The 19,105-nt window shown below is 40.5% G+C and overlaps 1 protein-coding gene across 2 annotated transcripts in view; it reads left to right on the plus strand.

Annotated features, from left to right (window-relative positions):
* LOC141439903 (ras-specific guanine nucleotide-releasing factor 1-like) overlaps positions 1–19,105 on the plus strand; it is an 88,688-nt gene that overhangs the window by 2,440 nt on the left and 67,143 nt on the right. Inside the window, exons 2-5 of one of the 2 annotated variants that reach the window (XM_074104354.1) lie at positions 1,803–1,902; positions 3,186–3,254; positions 14,050–14,160; positions 15,729–15,835. In XM_074104354.1, the coding sequence (XP_073960455.1) occupies positions 1,803–1,902; positions 3,186–3,254; positions 14,050–14,160; positions 15,729–15,835 (387 nt within the window). Of the gene's footprint in view, positions 1–1,802; positions 1,903–3,185; positions 3,255–14,049; positions 14,167–15,728; positions 15,836–19,105 lie in introns of both variants that reach the window. The other variant, XM_074104355.1, reaches the window with a different exon arrangement.

The raw sequence follows: 19,105 nt of genomic DNA on the forward strand, positions 1-19,105 counted from the left end.
AATAGCTGAGTAATAGCAATGTAACACATGAATAAGTTTTGAATAATTGTACGACAAGCTGAGTATCTTCTGCATAAAAGCATTTTGTTCTTTTATGCAAGTATTACAGCTCTGTTATCCAGAAGATGAATGAATGATGAATGAACTATATGCTTAGTCCTTCAAAGCTCATATATTCAGATGATACACAGCTTTAAGCTTATTTCAGGACATTTATCAAGAATTTATTCAAATTTAATTTGAAGTTGACATAATCGAACACAAAAATAAATTAAAAGTGCACGCGTTTTTTGGTGAGTGACAGCAGCAAAAAATAAATGGCCAAATTGTAATGTCCTAGCGGTAATTTTATACGCTTATTTGTGCTTGAAATAATAAATTGTAGGTGCGCATGCAACTTTACCGTGTATTCATAATATATACATTTCGTGCAAAATTTTTACGCGCTACCTGATAAGCCAGGTTTTTGAGAAATAAACAACATTTCGTCGTTGGTTTGTTTTTACGAGTGAAATATTTTTTATGTTCTTATACCATTTGAGGGTTCAAAAGTAACCTTGTAATACTTTTTACAAGAATATTATACCGATTTCGTTATCATAATTGAGTTTTCGAGTATAAAATTTCTCATCATTTAATAGGTTATGTTATTCATTATGGCGACGCTCATTCTGAATAAAGTCTGCTTGCACAGCGGCTCCTCGTCTAATGTCTGCATAACAGACCTTATGTGTCCACTTATTCAGATGTTCTCTGGTTAAAAGTGGTCTGCCCACAACATATTTTCGATAACTGTTCTATAATCATACACACGTAATATAAATCAAACAATTAGGATTCAGACATAAAATAAATGAAAACCCACAGTATATTTTTAGCATTTTTTTTTGATAGGCGGCATTTGCACAACACACTTTAATATTAAGTATAAGCGCGCGCACGAAATCGAAATGTCAAACTACTAGCCGCATAAATGCTGACAAATATTGCAAAATAGTTCTGCTAGCTTAAAAAATGTCTACTTTTCGTGAATACTTAGCCAACTTCTGCATAAGAATCTGTTACTTTCGCTTTTACCCCAGTTAGCTGCACATGATAGTAATTTCGTACTTAAAGCGGCATAAAGTAGTTATAACAGCTACCTTAAATTCTGTTAACTAACTATATGCTTCATAACAGGAACCACACCCTACTTTATACAGCAGCTGTGTAACTGTCAAGATGTGGTGTGTAATACAGCTAAAAGAGAACAGAACCTCAATTATTCAGTACTCTGCTGGATAATAGAATCTTATACCAGTGTTATACAAAAGGTTACACAAACTCTTGAGTAACAGGTCTATTTATGATGACTATTCAGCTTTAAGAAATAAAATCGGCAAATTACAGAACTAACTCAGCTAATAGCATTATCATAACAAAAAACAACTTTAATACAGAACTTGGCAATACACACAGCTTCTATACATATATAATAAAGCTTAACCCTGCATAAGGTTAAATTGTTGGCCTGTTATATGGCTTGTGTGCTGCCTGGGCCTAATGACCAAATTGTAATACTACGTGTTTATTACATAAAATCTAATATAATCTAGATTCGGGGATAGAGGTCGCTCTAAAGTGATAAGGCCGCCTATTACTTACCTTAGTCTTTTTTGTACTGGTTTTTGCTTAATTTTTATATTGAATTGTTCTCCACTTAGGTATGGCGTTAACCAACTTATGGATCAACTGGCTCTGATAATTTTGCGAACATAATTTTTAGAGTTTCTGTGGCAATGTCTTATGATGATTGTTGACAGACGCGTCAGCATGCTGAGCCCAAAGATCCAGCGCTCTATCCGCGTCAACGATGGCCAGCTCATCGCGCTGTCTGAGCGCGCGCAGTATGACCACCTGCAGGCAAGTATACATAATGGAACTATAAGGATCTAAGCTGACGCGGTTCACACGGAGCGGGTGGAAGCCTATTGTACAATAGTATGAGCGGCGCTAACTGCGCGCGTCGCGTGCATTGGATTGTACCTGGCTACTACGAATTTCGAAACTCGCAGTTCGTGTCTTTCGGTCCTTTTGACACTTATACTATTTAATACGTGAGCGAGCGGGATGGTACGATACGAACTTCGATTTTCGAACTTCGGAGTAGGCTCTCTGCACCCGCGCTCGCAGACGTGCGCCCGCGCAGTGCACCCGCGCCAGTTAGCGTAGGCCCTAAACAAATACCTACTTTGCTCACCCGCGACACAGAATATATCCGATTTTACGATAGCAACATCTATGCGACAAAATGTGTTGTGCCCAAAAGGCCAAAGAAAATAGATATACAAAACATACCTACAGTCCAGGAAACTGAATCATATGCCATTCATGCATGTGCATCATTGTATGGCAATATTACATTGTGTCTTAAGGGCGGTAAAAAAGGAATTACGAACGAGAGTCTATTAGAAGCCCGAAGTCGAAGACTGAGGGCTTTAATGAGTCGATGTTCGTAATTCTAGTACCGCCCGTGCGACATACAATGTTTTTCATCATATTTGCGAGTAAAATTGTATATTTGTAAAAGAAAAACTAATATTTTTTCAAACATTGCCGATACCGCTGACTGCGCTCTTGCCCTCTCCCCCGCAGCATGTGCCCGACGTGCAGGCGCTGCAGTACACCATGCAGTAACAAACTCATTTACCGACCATGGGTTTCATGACAAGAAAATTAGTGCGGGCAATGACATTGTTTACGAGCAAGTGTGATGAAAATGCCTTTTCATATTAAATTTCGCTGATTGCTTTGGCAAATGTATGGGATGTGAACATGACATTACTTAGTAGCAAAAGTTCAACCCTAGTACATGATGTGTTTGTTCGACTGTACATACATACGCTCGAGAAACAACATCTCTTCGGACAGTCGGGTAAAAAATAATAACCTTCATTCAAAAAAGTATTAGATACTCCTTACACACTTTCACCATAAAGTCTTAGCAACTCCCTAAATAAACTAGAACCTGGGTAGAACCCTTGGGCTGTTTTGCAGTTTGGCGAAGTATTTGTCAAAAATTTAATGTATTTCTTTTTGTTGAGTTAAAAAAAAAAAAAAAAAAAACCTGTGCTCCAATGAAGATATTGATGTTTTATACATTACCTAACAGAGTATGGATCTCTAACTTCAGAATGTTTTTGCAGGCGGGGTACCTTCACAAGAGGAGCTCTGATAACACAAAATGGCAGCTCCGGTGGTTCGTGCTGTATCAGGTGAGCCATCAATTTATAACCGGCAGTTAGCATTTATAGCATCCAGTGGGTCCTGTCAGGGTTAGTCACCAGCCCAATATTCGACACAATAAAAACATACACAGAAATCTGATACGACTCTATTAAATATTTGCAGGTGGTAAGACCTTGTGCAAGGTCCGCCCGGATTGCTACCACCATCTTGCTCGCTAATCCTGCCGTGAAACAGCAGTGCTTGCACTGTTGTGTTTCGGCGTGGAAAGTAAGACAGCCGGTGAAATTACTGGCTTTTGAGGTATCCCATCTTAGGCCTCTAGGTTGGCAACGCACTAGCAATACCCCTGGTGTTGCAGATGCTTATGGGCAGTGGTGATCTCTTACCATCAGGAGACCCACTAGCTCGTTTGCCATCCAGCCGAATAAAAAAAAAATTGACCCGGATACCTCACGTCTTAAATTGAGTTTAGCCCGACATCTTTCGGGCTAATCCATAGCCCTTCCTCTTCGGAGCCACGCGACTCGGCGGCTGCTGCAACACGCGCACTGCACGCCGCCGCTCTGCTCGCGCGAACACACGTCGAGGCGAAACCTGTCGGGCTAAACTCGATTTAAGACGTGAGTTATCCGGGTCAATATATTTAATATGAGTGAGTCTCACGGTGTCCACATCATGTGACACATCATGGTTTATACACGGTGTTTCATGTTCAAAACTGATACTACTCTATTTAGGCTACGTTTCCACTAAAGATGGGCGAGGATGTGTTGCGTAGGTACGGCCAAGGACTTTAATTCATGTGCCACCATGGAACCATTTCACAGTAAACGTCATAGTGACATCGCATTATTAACAAGGAAAATCGTAATGACTTTTCCTTTGAAAAATTTCCATGGTGGCGTACCGTACTACTAAAAACAATATACCTGGTAAGTATCACTTAGAAAAGTAGAAAAAATCTTAAGTTCAACATCTCAAGAATAACTAAACCGATTTTAATTAAACATAGCTAAAAATCACCGCAAGGAAACTATTTCCACGTCGAAATCATTCCTTTGTTTGAGAGCTATGGTGCCGCAGACACAGACAAACAGACAGACCTTGATGACAAACTTATAACACCCCTCTTTTTCTTGAAGGGAGGGGGGTTAAAAAAAGACAAAAGCAGGTCACGGCCTCAGCAGCTCTTGATGAAATAACGAAGTAACCCAACAAGGATGTTTACGCTGAAAAATATTTGCAACGAAATATTGAATTGCTTCCTTTACGATCTGAGGACAGCTTCGGGGAAACTCAAACAAAAGTTAACTACATACATTTAGGCACAGGGCGGCCACGCCATACAAAATACGCGTTCTTGAATCTACATAGGCACGACGACGTCAGTACACGCGTCAATGTGTGCGTAAAACACACAGGGCTGACTATCGCAAAACCCTAGTACTATAGGGTATGTAGGTATGGCTTAGATGTGTAAATAAATGTAATCGTTAATCATTATATTTTTATTTAAACCTACTTAAAATGTGTCTGTCTATGTATTTAAGCATTATTATTTTACATTACAACAAATATATGACTACAAACTTGAACGAATTATTCGGTACCTAATTAGTTATTTTATGTATTAATCGCGATACTTTTAGAAAGCATTATTTATTTCCAAAAGGAAGTAGGCAGGGTAGGAACCTCAATTTCTCGCGCGCCCACTGACAAGTTGGCGCTTGCTCGCGGACTCACGGCCACCGAGCCGAGCAATGAACTGCCGGCGCGCGGATTTCACGGAAAATTATGTGACTTTGTACGAGCGACAAATTATTAGAATATTATGATTGATTTTCGAGTTTTTAGGAAATAAATACAAATGAATGTTTTATAAATTAAAGTTTATTGTTTTAATCATTTGAGACCTTATTAATTAAAGATTACTTACACAAAAATATTTCCTTTTAAAGGATTTGTCTCTGAACGTTCGATTGTTAAATCGTATGTAATATGTAATTATTGCTCCCGAACTTAGTGCCGTGCGACTGTGCGACCGACATACTCGTACATCGCGTTGCGCGCCCGACTGCTTTCCTGCGGTTTTCCTGCAATCTGCGCTTGAGGGGTGGGGTAACTCGAACCGGTGCGGGGCGGAGCGTGGCCATTCTGTATGCCAGTACTATTATATATTCTGTGCCTATGTTCAGCACTGGACGTCTTCCGGCTGATGATGATGTATTTGCTGCCAACTGCAACTCTAGATATCTACATATACATACGTTCCAAAAACATAACGACATTAAACGGTAAAAACGACGGGTAGCTATATTCATCATCATCCCAGTATACCCCACTGCGGGCACAGGCCTTCTCTCGAACACGAGGGTTTGAGCCGTAGTTCCCACGCGGGCCCAGTGCGGATTGGGAACTTCACACGCACCATTGAATTGCTTCGCAGGTTGTGCAGGTTACCTCACGATGTTTTTCCTTCACCGCAAAGCTCATGGTAAATTTCAAATGTAATTCCGCACGTGAATTTCGAAAAACTCAGTGGTGCGAGCCGGGGTTTGAACCCACGACCCTCTGCTTGAGAGGCGAGGGGTCAGACCACTCGGCCACCACGGCTTACTATATACGGCACGGGTAGCTATATTTATTAAAAGTAATTAAATAATTTAGTATAAGATAAGTAGTTAATAAAATATAGACGTGGGAAAACTAAAAATATATATAAACTAAACTAATATCACAACGTAAAAATGTCGTTCAAACTTTCTGCCTCAGGCATTGACCCCAAGACACTGGCAGCATTACCTCTCTGACCTCATTCCTAACCTTTGCGAGAGGTAAGTGCCAGCGCCAGCCCTGTGGTTGCCTGAGGCCAAAACCAGACGAGATGACAGATCTTTGATAAAAAGTTTGGTGTCTTCTGACCATGGTCCCTCTGTCACAAAAGCAAATAATTTAGTGCATAATTTCATCCATTATTTAAAAGTCTTAATTACAATTTTGCCTGCTAATTTAATGCGATTGGTTCCAAAGCGTTGCCATGGGTTGTCATAGAAAACCTCATAACTCCATTCTCGTTTCACAAACATTCATTTTCTGAACCAACAAATCTTTGCGGGAAATAACCTACTTGTTATTCTGTTTACACATAAACAAAAGAGGGCCACAGACAATTTCCCTTTGCTTTCAATCCGGAGTCAAAGCCAACGATACAAGCCCCGTGCAAAGTAGGTGGGTACGTTTTGTGTGGTAGAGTTCGAAGTGGCTTTTTATTACACCCGTGCCCGTGTAAGCCTCAAGAAACGGTACGATCTTAAGGTACGATAAAGAGAAGCTGTAAAGGAGCGGCCACACTGCTGCTCAAAATATGGGGAGGGTACGGAATCGCAGTGACATGCCGTAATAAGCGTCACGATTTTATCGCATGGCCTTCAAACCGCCTCAAAATACGCAGACGGCGCGGAATCATAGTGACGTGTCGTAAACGTCACGACTTTTGGTGGATAGCATGTAAGAGAGTATACGTTAAAGTCGTGACGCTTACGGCACGTCACTGCGATTCCGTGCCGTCTTCGTATTTTAAGCAGCGGTATGGCCGCTCCTTAATTTTGCATCAGTCAAAAGGAAGTGGTAAAAGGAATAAAACTTCGTATTTTTTTACGGTACCTAGGTAAAAGTACTTCTTTTTCACGTTAAGCGGGAATAATGTGGTTTTTTTTGCCGAATCCGGAATACGGAAATTCGTTGAAGATCTAATGTCCCATAGTTGTAAAATATGCAAGTTGAAATGGCGGTCCCATGTACAGCCGTTTCGCACAACATTTTTTCCCAAATGTTTCATTTGGCAAATGTTTCATTTCTCAAGTATCGAATTTCTCCGAAACCACAAATTTTTCTCAGAATATTTTTTTATGGTTTTATAGAACACAGTAGGTTAAATTAGGTTTATTTAATGAAATTTCCGAAAATTGTATGGTTTCGGAGAAATTTGATACTTGGGAAATTAAACAATATTTATAATAAATATTGTTTAATTTCCCAAAGAACAGATAATCGTTGGGGGAGAAAGTTCTCGAGTAGCGGTCACGAACCGGAAGACGAAGCGTTGGCAGGCCTCCCACCAGGTGGACTGACGACATCGTGAGAATTGCGGGCAACCGGTAGATGCAAGTGGCGAGTTATCGTTAATTGTGGCATTCTAAGGGAAGCCTTTGTTCAGCAGTGGACGTCTTCTGGCTAATGTGATGATGATGATGATGAAGATGTTTTTTTCTGGTCTGAATGCAAAATAAAACTTTAAAGTGCTTATCCATACTTATTAGTAACTATGGATAAGCACGATAAATGCGAAAGTGTGTGTGTGCTTATCCGTCTTTCACGTCGAAACGGAGTGCCGGATTTACGTGATTTTTGGCATAGAGATAGTTTATGGGCCAGAAAGTGACATAGACTACTTTTTATCCCGGAAAATGCAGAGTTCCCGAGGGAACAGCCGGGTCAACCGGATTCTACGCGGGCGAAGCCGCGGGCAAAAGCTAGTACTTTTATAAGTCGTGCCCGGTCCGCCCTTTCCTATAACTAATATCGTTGTCTTGCAAAACATGTAAAATAACAGAATAGTAGTTTTATGTAACGTGTTATTTTTCGTTTCCGTTAACTTTAACCCTTTTCCAGGCATAGTATACATAATTAATATCTCATAAATATACCTCCTTGCGAAGGTCGCGGGTGAGCAAAGAAATTATTTTCAGTTCATTGATATGGACCTCCGCAAAGTAACGCCTGATTCTACAAATTAATTAAACTTAACTTATAAAATTTTGACTCATTTTGTTGTAGCGTAGGTACGTATCTAAATTGGTGGGGCCTGGAAAATGGTTATAGATAAAAATAAATTCTCCCGTGTATAATTAACTTCTATTTTATTTATACCTATATATTTAGCAAAAGCCCGACACACTTGGCTGGTTATAATATTAGTTGGATACAGGTTCCTACCCGTACCAGTAGTAAAGCACAGCGAACCACCCCGTCCGGCAGAGGGCAGTTAAATTTATAATTATGGCCTGGCAACACAGGACACACGCAAACAGGCCGTAAAGCGTGGACACAAGATAGGTGAAGCCGCTAACGTCACCTCCACTATGACACCGGGTCTAACCACACAATTATGCTTTGAATTTTGAGTTGAACTCTATTCATAAGTTCCAGTAAGGTTCCGGTTCCATTTTTTGCTATTTTTTTGGAGTCGGTTTTACTTTTTTGTTAAAAAAAAAATATTCTCACTTTTTTAGTACATCTCACAATGATTCCATTAAGCCCAAACACGGCTTAGTTACGTTGTTTTATAACAGAGTTCCGTTGCCTACCTTCCGGCTTCAGCATCAGACTAGTTCGAAATAATCATTAACTTAAAGCTCCTTCTTAGTCGCTTATCTAGGTATATTAATCATGATCGTTTCGGTTTGTCTCATGACGAGCGAGCATTACTTAGCTTTAACGAGTTCCATTGGTCATCTACGGTCTTCTTCATCAGGTCCAGTTTACTAAATGATACTTTCTGAATGTAAATGTTTATTTTAATGCTAAAATGCCAAAATCGCCATAGGTGTGCCTTTAAAATTTGAGGTTTGCCCTCGTTTTTCCTAGGATCCCATCATCAGATCTTGACTTGGTGACAATGGGACTACCTCAGAAGAGTACCTTTTCGTATAAAAAAAGAATTCTGAAAATCGGTCCACAATTGACTGAGTAATCGGCGAACATACATAAAAAAAATACAAACATCGGACGGAACATAGAATATAGAACCTCCTCCTTTTTTGAAGTCGGTTAAAAATAAGACACTTGATAGGCAACTAGAGGAGCCAAAAGCATTGCGAGTGGCTGATAACCTTAAAACACGTTTCAGGAGACACGCTAGCTTTTATACTTTACCGCCTTGTCCCTGGGGAGGTACTACAAAAATCGAAAATCGAAGCTCGTATCTTACCATCCCTCTCACTCTTGTGGCGTGAGCGAGACGGCAAGATACGAAGTTCATGCACTTATAGTGCATAGTGGTTTTCCATTCGGAGAAAGTCGGGTCTCAATCGGAATACGACGGCACCCGAAGTGCCAATTAAATATGAAACATTATTATTTATTGTCAAATGTCATAACGACTGCACGACGGGTACTGAAGCTGAGATACGTAAATAAAAACTTTTTCGATAAAATGCCATCGAAAACCATTACGCAGTACATCTGTAATGGAGTTAATTGCCATTTCTTTTGAATCAAAGCTAACTCAGCTCTTGGAGCACCATAACAAAGGACTAAGATAAAACTTCTCCTTGTCAGAGATACACAAGAAAAGTTCATTTTAAAGAAAAGTTAGACAGTAGGAGCTTATTCCTTAAAAAACCGGCCAAGAGCGTGTCGGACACGCCCAAAATAGGGTTCCGTAGCCATTACGAAAATCTTCCAAGATTAGGTATATTTTCTACCTTGGGCTGCTATTTACTCATAAACTACTAAAAATTCTCAAGCAAACTTAGCCGTTATAGTTTTCCTTGAAAATTTAATATACTTACTACCATCCTGAATTTTTTCAAATTTTTAGACCCACCGCTTTAGATTTTAGAGGGGAGGGGGGACGCTCGATTTTAATGAAAATTTGCACTTTAAAGTTGAATATTTCGCAAACAAATCACTAATGGTTTTAAAAGACCTATCCAACGATACCTTACACTATAGGGTTGGATGAGAAAAAAAAATCACCCCCACTTTACGTCTATGGGAAGAACCCTAAAAAATTTTTTTTTCAGATTTTAATTGTACCATTTTGTCGGCATTGTTTACCTATATATCCGTGCAAAATTACAGCTTTCTAACATTGATAGTCCCTGAGCAAATCCGCGGACGGACAGACAGACAGACATGGCGAAATTATAAGGGTTCCGTTTTTGCCATTTTGGCTCCGGAACCCTAAAAATCGGCCATATGGAAGTCGGGAAGGAATAGTCCAACAAAACTTAAAGTTTAGCTTACGCTTCGTTTTCCACGCACAGCACATCTCTACTGGAAAAAGCTGAGTGGAGCGAGGCGAAGTAGGAAAATGAAGTATTTCTATTCGTTCAAAAAACAAAAGCCTAAGAATTTAATAGCCGCATATTAGTACCGAACCTTGGCCTTATACCACGAAGTGCAAAACTCGAACTTCGTATGTTGCCGTCCCGCTGACGCTTATGTCATTTAATATGAGAGTGAGAGGGACGGTGCGATACGAACTTCGATTTGCGAGTTTCGTAGTAGCCCATCTGTATTGCGCGTCCCGACACGCACTCGACTGCTTTATAATACTCTGTGTTCGCCAAACACAAATTAGTGGCAAATTGCCCCTTAAGTCTAATTATTCGCTATTTTCACGGTTTAGAATACATTATTAGAAAATTTGCATCGTTGCGTGACTGGTGTAAAATAATCAAGTACTTAATTTGGTAGGGACATTATTTAAAATTAATTGTACAGCGACGAAACTTTGTCCGGGGGCTTGCAAATCAGGAAAAAACCGGCCAAGAGCGTGTCGGACACGCCCAAAATAGGGTTGTAGCCATTACGAAAAAAAAAGTAATATTTTTCTAAGGATTTCGTATTTTACACGGAATTTTCCAAGTTTAGGTATATTTTATACCTTCAAGTCAAAGTCAAAGTCAAAATATCTTTATTCAATTTAGGGTATAACAAGCACTTATGAATGCCAAAAAAATCTACCACCGGTTCGGAAAAACCTCTGTTGAGAAGAATCCGGCAAGAAACTCAACGAGGTATATTTTACATTTTTTTAAAGTACGAAATCCTCAGAAAAATACTACTTAATTTTTTTTTCTTCCCATTAACTAATTTACAAAATCTAATAGGTTCCCAAGACGCTCGAGTAAGTACCCATTTAGCATCATGGGCTCTCATGCTGTAAGCGTCCTTCCTAGAGCAATTACAGTTTCGCGTCTTTTCGTATGTACGAAACAAGGATCGCAAAGGCTCCACACACACATGCGCACATGCGATTCATTTGTTATTCACGGTGCGTGGGAACCGATGATATCCCTCCGACAGATGGCACTTGTCCCACCGCCGACGATGAGCGAGAAGCGAGCAGAGCGAGTAACTAGAAACGAGTGGGCGAGCAGTGAAAAGCGAGTATTCGAGCATGACGGGCGATTACTCGCTCCACTCGCTCGAGCCGGGCGGCCGCCAAGCTAACAGCGCTGAGCGAGTATCGCTGAGCTAGTTTTATAGCTCAGCGAGTCTTATAGCTCTTGTCGCTGCGACAAATGATGTAAGAGCGAGTTCTCGCCGGCAGTGTGAACCGCCAGCGATCAACTATTAATATATGTGTCTCTTTTACTCACACAGGATCTTATATCTTTTGTTCGTTTCTTGAGCGAGAAAATAGTCGATAGCCAATCGTTTCCTCGCCGGCGGTGAGACAACTGCCATACATAGGAATTGACGTTTTGCAGTATTTTTACCAGACAGCCCGAAAGAGTTATGTTTTTCAAGCGCATATAGGTTCATGCCAGTGGTTCTTAACCATTTTGCCTGGTGACTTACCTCCTGCCCCCTGTACCAAAAAAGTTACAAGTGCTACAATTCGACAAAATTGTGACATTTTACTATGAGAAACTTGACAATTTTGTCGAATTGTAACTTGTAACTTTTTTGGTACAGGGCCCTGGTCCTGTAATGCTACTGTAAGTGGTCATAATGTAAATCCATACTAATAATTATTATAAATGCGAAAGTCTGTGTGTATGTTTGTCCGTCTTTCACGTCGAAACGGAATGGCGGATCGACGTGATTTTTGGCATAGAGACAGTTTATGGACCCGAAAGTGACATAGGCTACTTTTTATCCCGAAAAAATTGCACAGTTCCTGAGGGAACAGCGCGCGATAACCGAATTTCACGCGGGCGAAGCCACGGGCAAAAGCTAGTAAATAAATATATTTGAAACCTGCGACCCTAAAAATTTCGCTCAAATTGATGTCTAAATATGTATAGTTATAGCATTTAATTTTTTTTAATGAATTGCTTTAATCAGAGAATTCCCAGGACTAATCCCAGTAACGCCCGGGACACAAATTTGGGTCGCGACTCAAGGTTGAGAAAAGTTGTTGTATGTATGTAAGGTACAGTCACATGCACCAATATATCAAACAACAAAGCCTGCAGAAATACGAATCTGTTTTTAGGGCCGGTAGGACTTATCAAATATTTTTGCATGCTCCGCTGTGGCCGATATATACTGCAGTTGACTGTAGGTACCTATGTAGGTATATTTGGTCTTCTCTGCAGCCTAAAAAGCATAGTTTTAACATTATGAAGCATCATTAGATTCCTTAAAACTATTAGAGTGAAATTGGGTATTTTAGGTATGTAATATTTCGAAATGGCATTCGCGAGACAAATATGGAAGGTGGCGGTTATGGTAGTCAAAACTATCCAAACACTCTTATTAGCTTGGTAGTAGAGTCGTGTGTAAATCACTTTGAGCGTCGTAATCGCTCATCCACTTCTGCTGCTGATTGTACGTAAAGAAAATATAATTAACTTTCTGAGCTTGAACACTTTTACACTCACATGCACACATTAGATACTTATGCTCATCTCGAACACACGCGTAAATGAGCTAACCTAGTTAATTAATCCTAATTGGAATGTTTCACGTGTACCGGCATTGGGCAATCCTCAGGGAGCTAGCCCTATTTCGTACTCCCTGGAGCATCGGCCCTTCGGCCAGGAATGCCTGGATGAGACATGTGAAGGGCCGAATGGCCAGAACACTGTGCAGTGGAGCAGCAAGATCTAAATTTGATTTCATTACGCGTATCAACATCGTTTCAGCCGAAAGATGTCCACTCCTGGAAAAAAACCTCCACCAAAGAGTTCCACAACAGTCTAGCTTTCTGAAATTTGATTTGGGAAAAATATAATTTGCGAGAGTCTTTGAAAGTACTCGGGGTGCAAGACAATGGACTTAATAGAATAATAAAAAACAGTGGTTTAAAATTTGGTTTAGATACTTTTAAGAAACACAATAGTAGATTATTGTCGTGGCCTGGAAGTAGGCAATTGCTGGCTGAGTATGAGTATTAAACGGACGAGCTTGCGAGTCCGTTTAACTAATACGAAGCCAGCAATTGCTATTCCAGCCGAGACTAATATAAAGCTTTTCTCAAAAATGGTGAATAATTCTGAAATAGAATAAACTTTTTCTCTAAATATATTATAATTTTTTTTTCCAATATCTTTCTTATGCTTTCCCGCTTTTTTTCATTAAAAATAAACTGCAGCTGTATTTTTCCACCGCAAACACCACAAGCTATTTCAGACCCAATAGAAAAAGTCCGGAGTTCCAACAAAATATCTGATACCGGCCATTAGACTTGGCTGTATACGACTTGTGCCAACATTTCCATGGCTTTTTTTACTAAAAACAAAAAATGTGACTGATTGCAGGCGCGCCAATTCATTATTGTCGAGCTAGCACGCCTGCAATCTTTTAACTTTTTAATTTTTCGCTGACCATAAACTATGCACTTCACCTTCTGATATGTAAAGAATAATGTCAACTTTTACGGACTTTTTTGAGAAAATTTTCATTATTCCTACACCCGAGACTTAATCGCGACTATATTTTGCTAAAATCGCCTAGAAGTTTCTGCCACATGTAACCGAGCAGACCATAATGTCAAATATACGTCGTGACTAGTCGTGGGTATGCAAGGAAATTGCGAAAGTTAAAAACATTAGTTACAAACAATTTTCTGTTTGTCCATAGAACCTGCTGTTTTACTACGAGTCGGAGAACAACAGCCGGCCGACGGGCGTCCTCCTACTGGAGGGATCCTTCTGCGAGCGTCTCAGCAAACCGCTCGAGCGCACCGCTTCGGTAGGAGTACGTTAATGTTTCATTATGTATCTTCACCACTCGACACTTACATCCTCACCATTTAGACGGTTGGCGGTCCTCTACTGTGCGTTTTTCCAGAAATTTCCTGCCTCGCACAGCAAAACTCTGGAATGAACTACCGCCTGCGGTATTCCCGGACCGATATGACCTTCAAGTTTTCAAGAAAAGAGCGTATTCCTACCTTAAAGGCCGGCAACGCAATTGTGACTCTTCTGGCGTTGCAGGTGTCCATGGGCGACGGTAATCGCTTACCATCAGGCGATCCGCCTGCTCGTTTTCCCTCTATACCATAAAAAAAAATCTATATTCTAATGTATTCAGCTAAGGATTGGAATGCTCTACCGGTTTCTGTGTTCCCAGATCGATACTTTCTGGTAGTGTTCAAATCAAGGGGTGAAGCATTTTGAAAGGGGGGGGGGGAACATTTGTTGGGTAAGCGTGCTCCATCTTAGTCACATCTTCGCATACCATCAGACGTGATTGTGGTCAAACGCTGGCCTATTTCTGTGTAAAAAAATTAAAGGCCATCCTCCTAGGAGGATCCTAAGAAAAATGTTGAGTATGCTTGACCGTTTCGTTAGAAAAAGGTTTATGCTTTGACATAGTAAACGAGAACAAGTAGGCTACTAGCCCACTACAAACAAAAGTACATCGCGCGGCTTAAATGTGTTTTTTTTTATTATTCGACTGGATGGCAAACGAGCAAGTGGGTCTCCTGATGGTAAGAGATCACCACCGCCCATAAACATCTGCAACACCAGGGGTATTGCAGATGCGTTGCCAACCTAGAGGCCTAAGATGGGATACCTCAAGTGCCAGTAATTTCACCGGCTGTCTTACTCTCCACGCCGAAACACAACACTGCAAGCACTGCTGCTTCACGGCAGGATTAGCGAGTAAGATGGTGGTAGCGATCCGGGCGGACCTTGCACAAGGTCCTACCGCCTGCAGTGCAGTGTGTGAGCGTCGGCTGGCGCCCGTACGCACGCACCCGCCGCACGCACACACTGATAATTTAAGGAGGATTAAGTTTTCTTTAGTCAAGGCTGCGCTGCGGTGCCGTACGTTACGATTCACCTTTTACGTTCGCGTACTGGCACTTACCATCACAATTCAGTTTATACTTCTTGAAGAAAGTACTTTTAGCTGCAGAGAAAAGGTTGCAGTTAACTCACCACAGGTTATAGAGTTACCTTCTCTCTGCAGCTAACTCGACCGGATGGCTAAGTGGTTAGAGTACCTGACTACGAAGCTTGAGGTCCTGGGTTCGAATCCCGGCCGGGGCAGATATTTGTGTGAATAACACGAATGTTTGTTCTCGGGTCTTGGATGTTTAATATGTATTTAAGTATGTATTTATCTATATTAGTATGTTTATCCGTTGCCTAGTATCCATAGTACAGGCTTTGCTTAGTTTGGGACTAGGTCAATTGGTGTCAAGTGTCCCATGATATTTTGATATTTATTTATTTAACTTTACAATCAGAAGCATCAACAGTTGTAAAAGTCAAGGATGAATAGCCACTATAAATATCGCCTTGTTTCAGTTCTGCTTCACGATCACGTACCGGCGCGAGAGTCAGCGGCAATATGAGCTTCGCGCCGCCTCTGAGGTGGACTGCGTGCATTGGGTGGACGCCATCACAGAGGCCAGGTCAGTCCTGGGGAAGCTTGTGTGTTGCGGGGCAGGTTTTTTTAATAAAAGTGCTTTTTTGTTTACCACCAGTTACATTGTAATATAAACTTTGACGATTTCAAAATGAATTCTTTATACTTGATCACGTAGGTAGTAGGTGATGTAATTTTTCACTGAATCGAACAAATGAACCCAATAACCCATAACTACGAGGATAACTAACTCGTATATGAAGTAGGTAAACACTCACTGGTGACTAAAATTTTTTGACAGAAATATTACATCTAGCTGAAAACCGGCAAAGCTTTGATTTACATAATAGGGGACAATATCGAATGGATAATCGTGTTGCGTTGAAAGGGGTAGCTAATACACGTAAAGTCTGTCCCGCACGCGATATTGACATTTGTGGCATCCCGGCCGGTAAACAGCGTTGGTGACACTACACGTTTAAACAAATTAGAGACAATTCCATTTCATTCTATTATTTGACCAGAGGCTTTATTGCCTCTTGATCGTTTTCACCACTTTTTAGGGTTCCGTAGCCAAAATGGCAAAAACGGAACCCTTATAGTTTCGCCATGTCTGTCTGTCTGTGTGTCTGTCTGTCCGTCCGTCCGCGGCTTTACTTAGGGACTATCAATGCTAGAAAGTTGTAGTTTTGCACGAATATATAATGTAAACTATGCCAACAAAAATGGTAAAAAATAAAAAACAAAAAAAAAATTTTTAGAGTACCTCCCATAGACTTAAAGTAGGGTGATTTTTTTTCTCATCCAACCTTGTAATGTGGGGTATCGTTGGATAGGTCTTTTAAAGGGGTTTGCTAAGACGATTTTTCGATTCAGCGATATGTTTGCAAAATATTCAATTTTAAAGTGCAGATTTTCGTTAAAATCGGGCATCCCCCTTTAAAATCTAAACCGGTGGGTCCGTACAAAAAATTGAAAAAATTCAGGATGGTAGTAAGTATATCAAACTTACTACAAGGAAAACATAACGGTTAAGTTTTCTTGAGAATTATTAGTTGTTTAAGAGTAAATAGCAGCCTAAGGTATAAAATATACCTAAACATGGAATATTCCGTACAAAATACGAAATCCTTAGAAAAATATAAGGGACTTAATTTTTTCGTAATGGCTACGGAACCCTATTTCGGGCGTGTCCGATACGCTTTTGGTGAGTTTTTTCTGTTACACGGCATAAGACGAGGATGAAAAGAGACGGCGAATGCGATCGTTAACGTCAGCGCGCTTAACAATACAGAGGGCCTAATAATCCGAAATTGGGAAATCGAATTTCGTATCTTGCCGTCCCCCTCACTCTCGTATTAAATAGTATAAGTGTCAGAGGGAGGAAACGACACGAACTTCGATTTTCGAATTTCGTAGTAGCCCCGCTGCCTGAGGGGCTAACATCAGCCTGCAGGGCTATTACGAAACTCGAAACTCTAACTTCGTATCGTACCGTCCCCCTTGCTCTCGTATTAAATAGTATAAGTGTCAGAGGGACCGCACACTACGAATTTCGAGTTTCGAGTTTCTTAGTAGCCCTGCTGGTATTGCATATCGGTAAAAAAGTAACGTCAAATGTTAGTGCCATGCCACAGTTTCTTCTGGCTCCCTTTCATTCTGAGGAGGCCTGTGCTCACTAGTGGGCCGTATTAGCAGTGTTTTTCAACCTTTTTGCCTGACACGACCCCTTTAGTATGAAGAAATATTTAGCGACCCCCTGCCCGTTGTTTTTTTTTATGTATTTTATTTTGCTACAAATATTATAAGATAACATTTTCTTAATAAATAGTTTTAAACACCCCCACATTCCGTCTATGGGAGGTAGTCTAAACAAAAAATTTTGAATTTTTTATTGCACCATTTCGTCGGCATGGTTTACATATATATTCGTGCAAAATTACAGCTTTCTAGCATTGATAGTCCCTGAGCAAAGCCGCGGACGGACTGACAGACAGACATAGCGAAACTATAAGAGTTCCGTTTTTGCCATTTTGGCTACGGAACCCTAAACAGAAAAAAATAACCCTTCTTCGGGCAAGCGGGTAAAAGTAAACTCATGGTCACCCCACGAGGCTACACGCCGCCCGTGATACTAGACAGTTAGCTTCAATTATAAGCTATCAATTTTTGTAGGTATAGTCAAACTCAAAATTAGCTTAATGCCTTGTCATTGGCATTACTTTAAGACAGGGTTTCTCAAAGTGGGGTACGCGAACCCCTAGGGGTTCGCTATTCGACGGTAGGGGGTTCGCGACAAGGTTTAGGTACGTGATGGTCGCTGCAAGACTGGCAAGATGATTAAGATTGGTTTTTGCAGTCTTTTTGTATTTTTTAACTCCAAATTTGTTACTTATTTGTTTGTTATTTGTTTCAGTTTGTATTTTTGTTGGCAAGACGATTCTTACCTATATTTGTTACCCTTTATTGAAATAAATAATAATACACTATAATTATTATGATGTTTGAAATAAAAATAAACTTAGTTTCTCCAACAGACAATTTTATTACTTTCTTTTTGGGGGGGGGGGGGAAGGTGGTAGGGGTTCGCTGTCGTCTAGAAACTTTAACAGGGGTACGTGGAGCCATAAGTTTGAGAAACCCTGCTTTAAGATAATTGAAACCATAACAGTGTTATTGCTTTGCGACAAAGTATGAAGGGGTTCCGATACGTTTGAGCTTGACCGTACATTAACTTTACTCGTAGTCAGCTGCAGAGAAAATGTACCCCCTGTAAAGGCGGTATCCATTCTTACCGCCGTCACAGGGAGTACAGTACGATTAATTCGAGTTAACACTTTACAAATGGGCGTGCCTTCAGTCAATTTTCATCTTTGACGTCATACAAATAAAGCCATTTTTAGTATACCGCTACCCACGTTTACAGATTATGTAAAAACCATTTTATTTGTATGACCTCAAAGTTGAAAATTGACGGAAGGCACGCCCATCTGTCAAGTGTTAAGTCCAAGTAATCGTATTGTACCCTTTCCCTGCAGCTGACTACAAACAAATATAAGTACCGACAATTTTGGGCATTTTTTTTACGGTGAAAGCATTTTACACTTTAATTTACTTTGTTATGGTAGCTTTCATAGTTAAAACAATTGCGATTATTTACTTTGATTAAGCCGTGAAGCCGTGGTGGCAGAGTGGTTTGACCTATGGCCTCTCAAGCAGAGGATCATGGGTTCAAACCTCGGCTCGCACCTCTGAGTTTTTCGAAATTCATGTGCGGAATTACATTTGAAATTTACCACGAGCTTTACGGTGAAGG

Source organism: Choristoneura fumiferana, chromosome 21, assembly GCF_025370935.1.
Source record: "Choristoneura fumiferana chromosome 21, NRCan_CFum_1, whole genome shotgun sequence".
Classification (NCBI taxonomy): Eukaryota; Metazoa; Arthropoda; class Insecta; order Lepidoptera; family Tortricidae; genus Choristoneura; species Choristoneura fumiferana.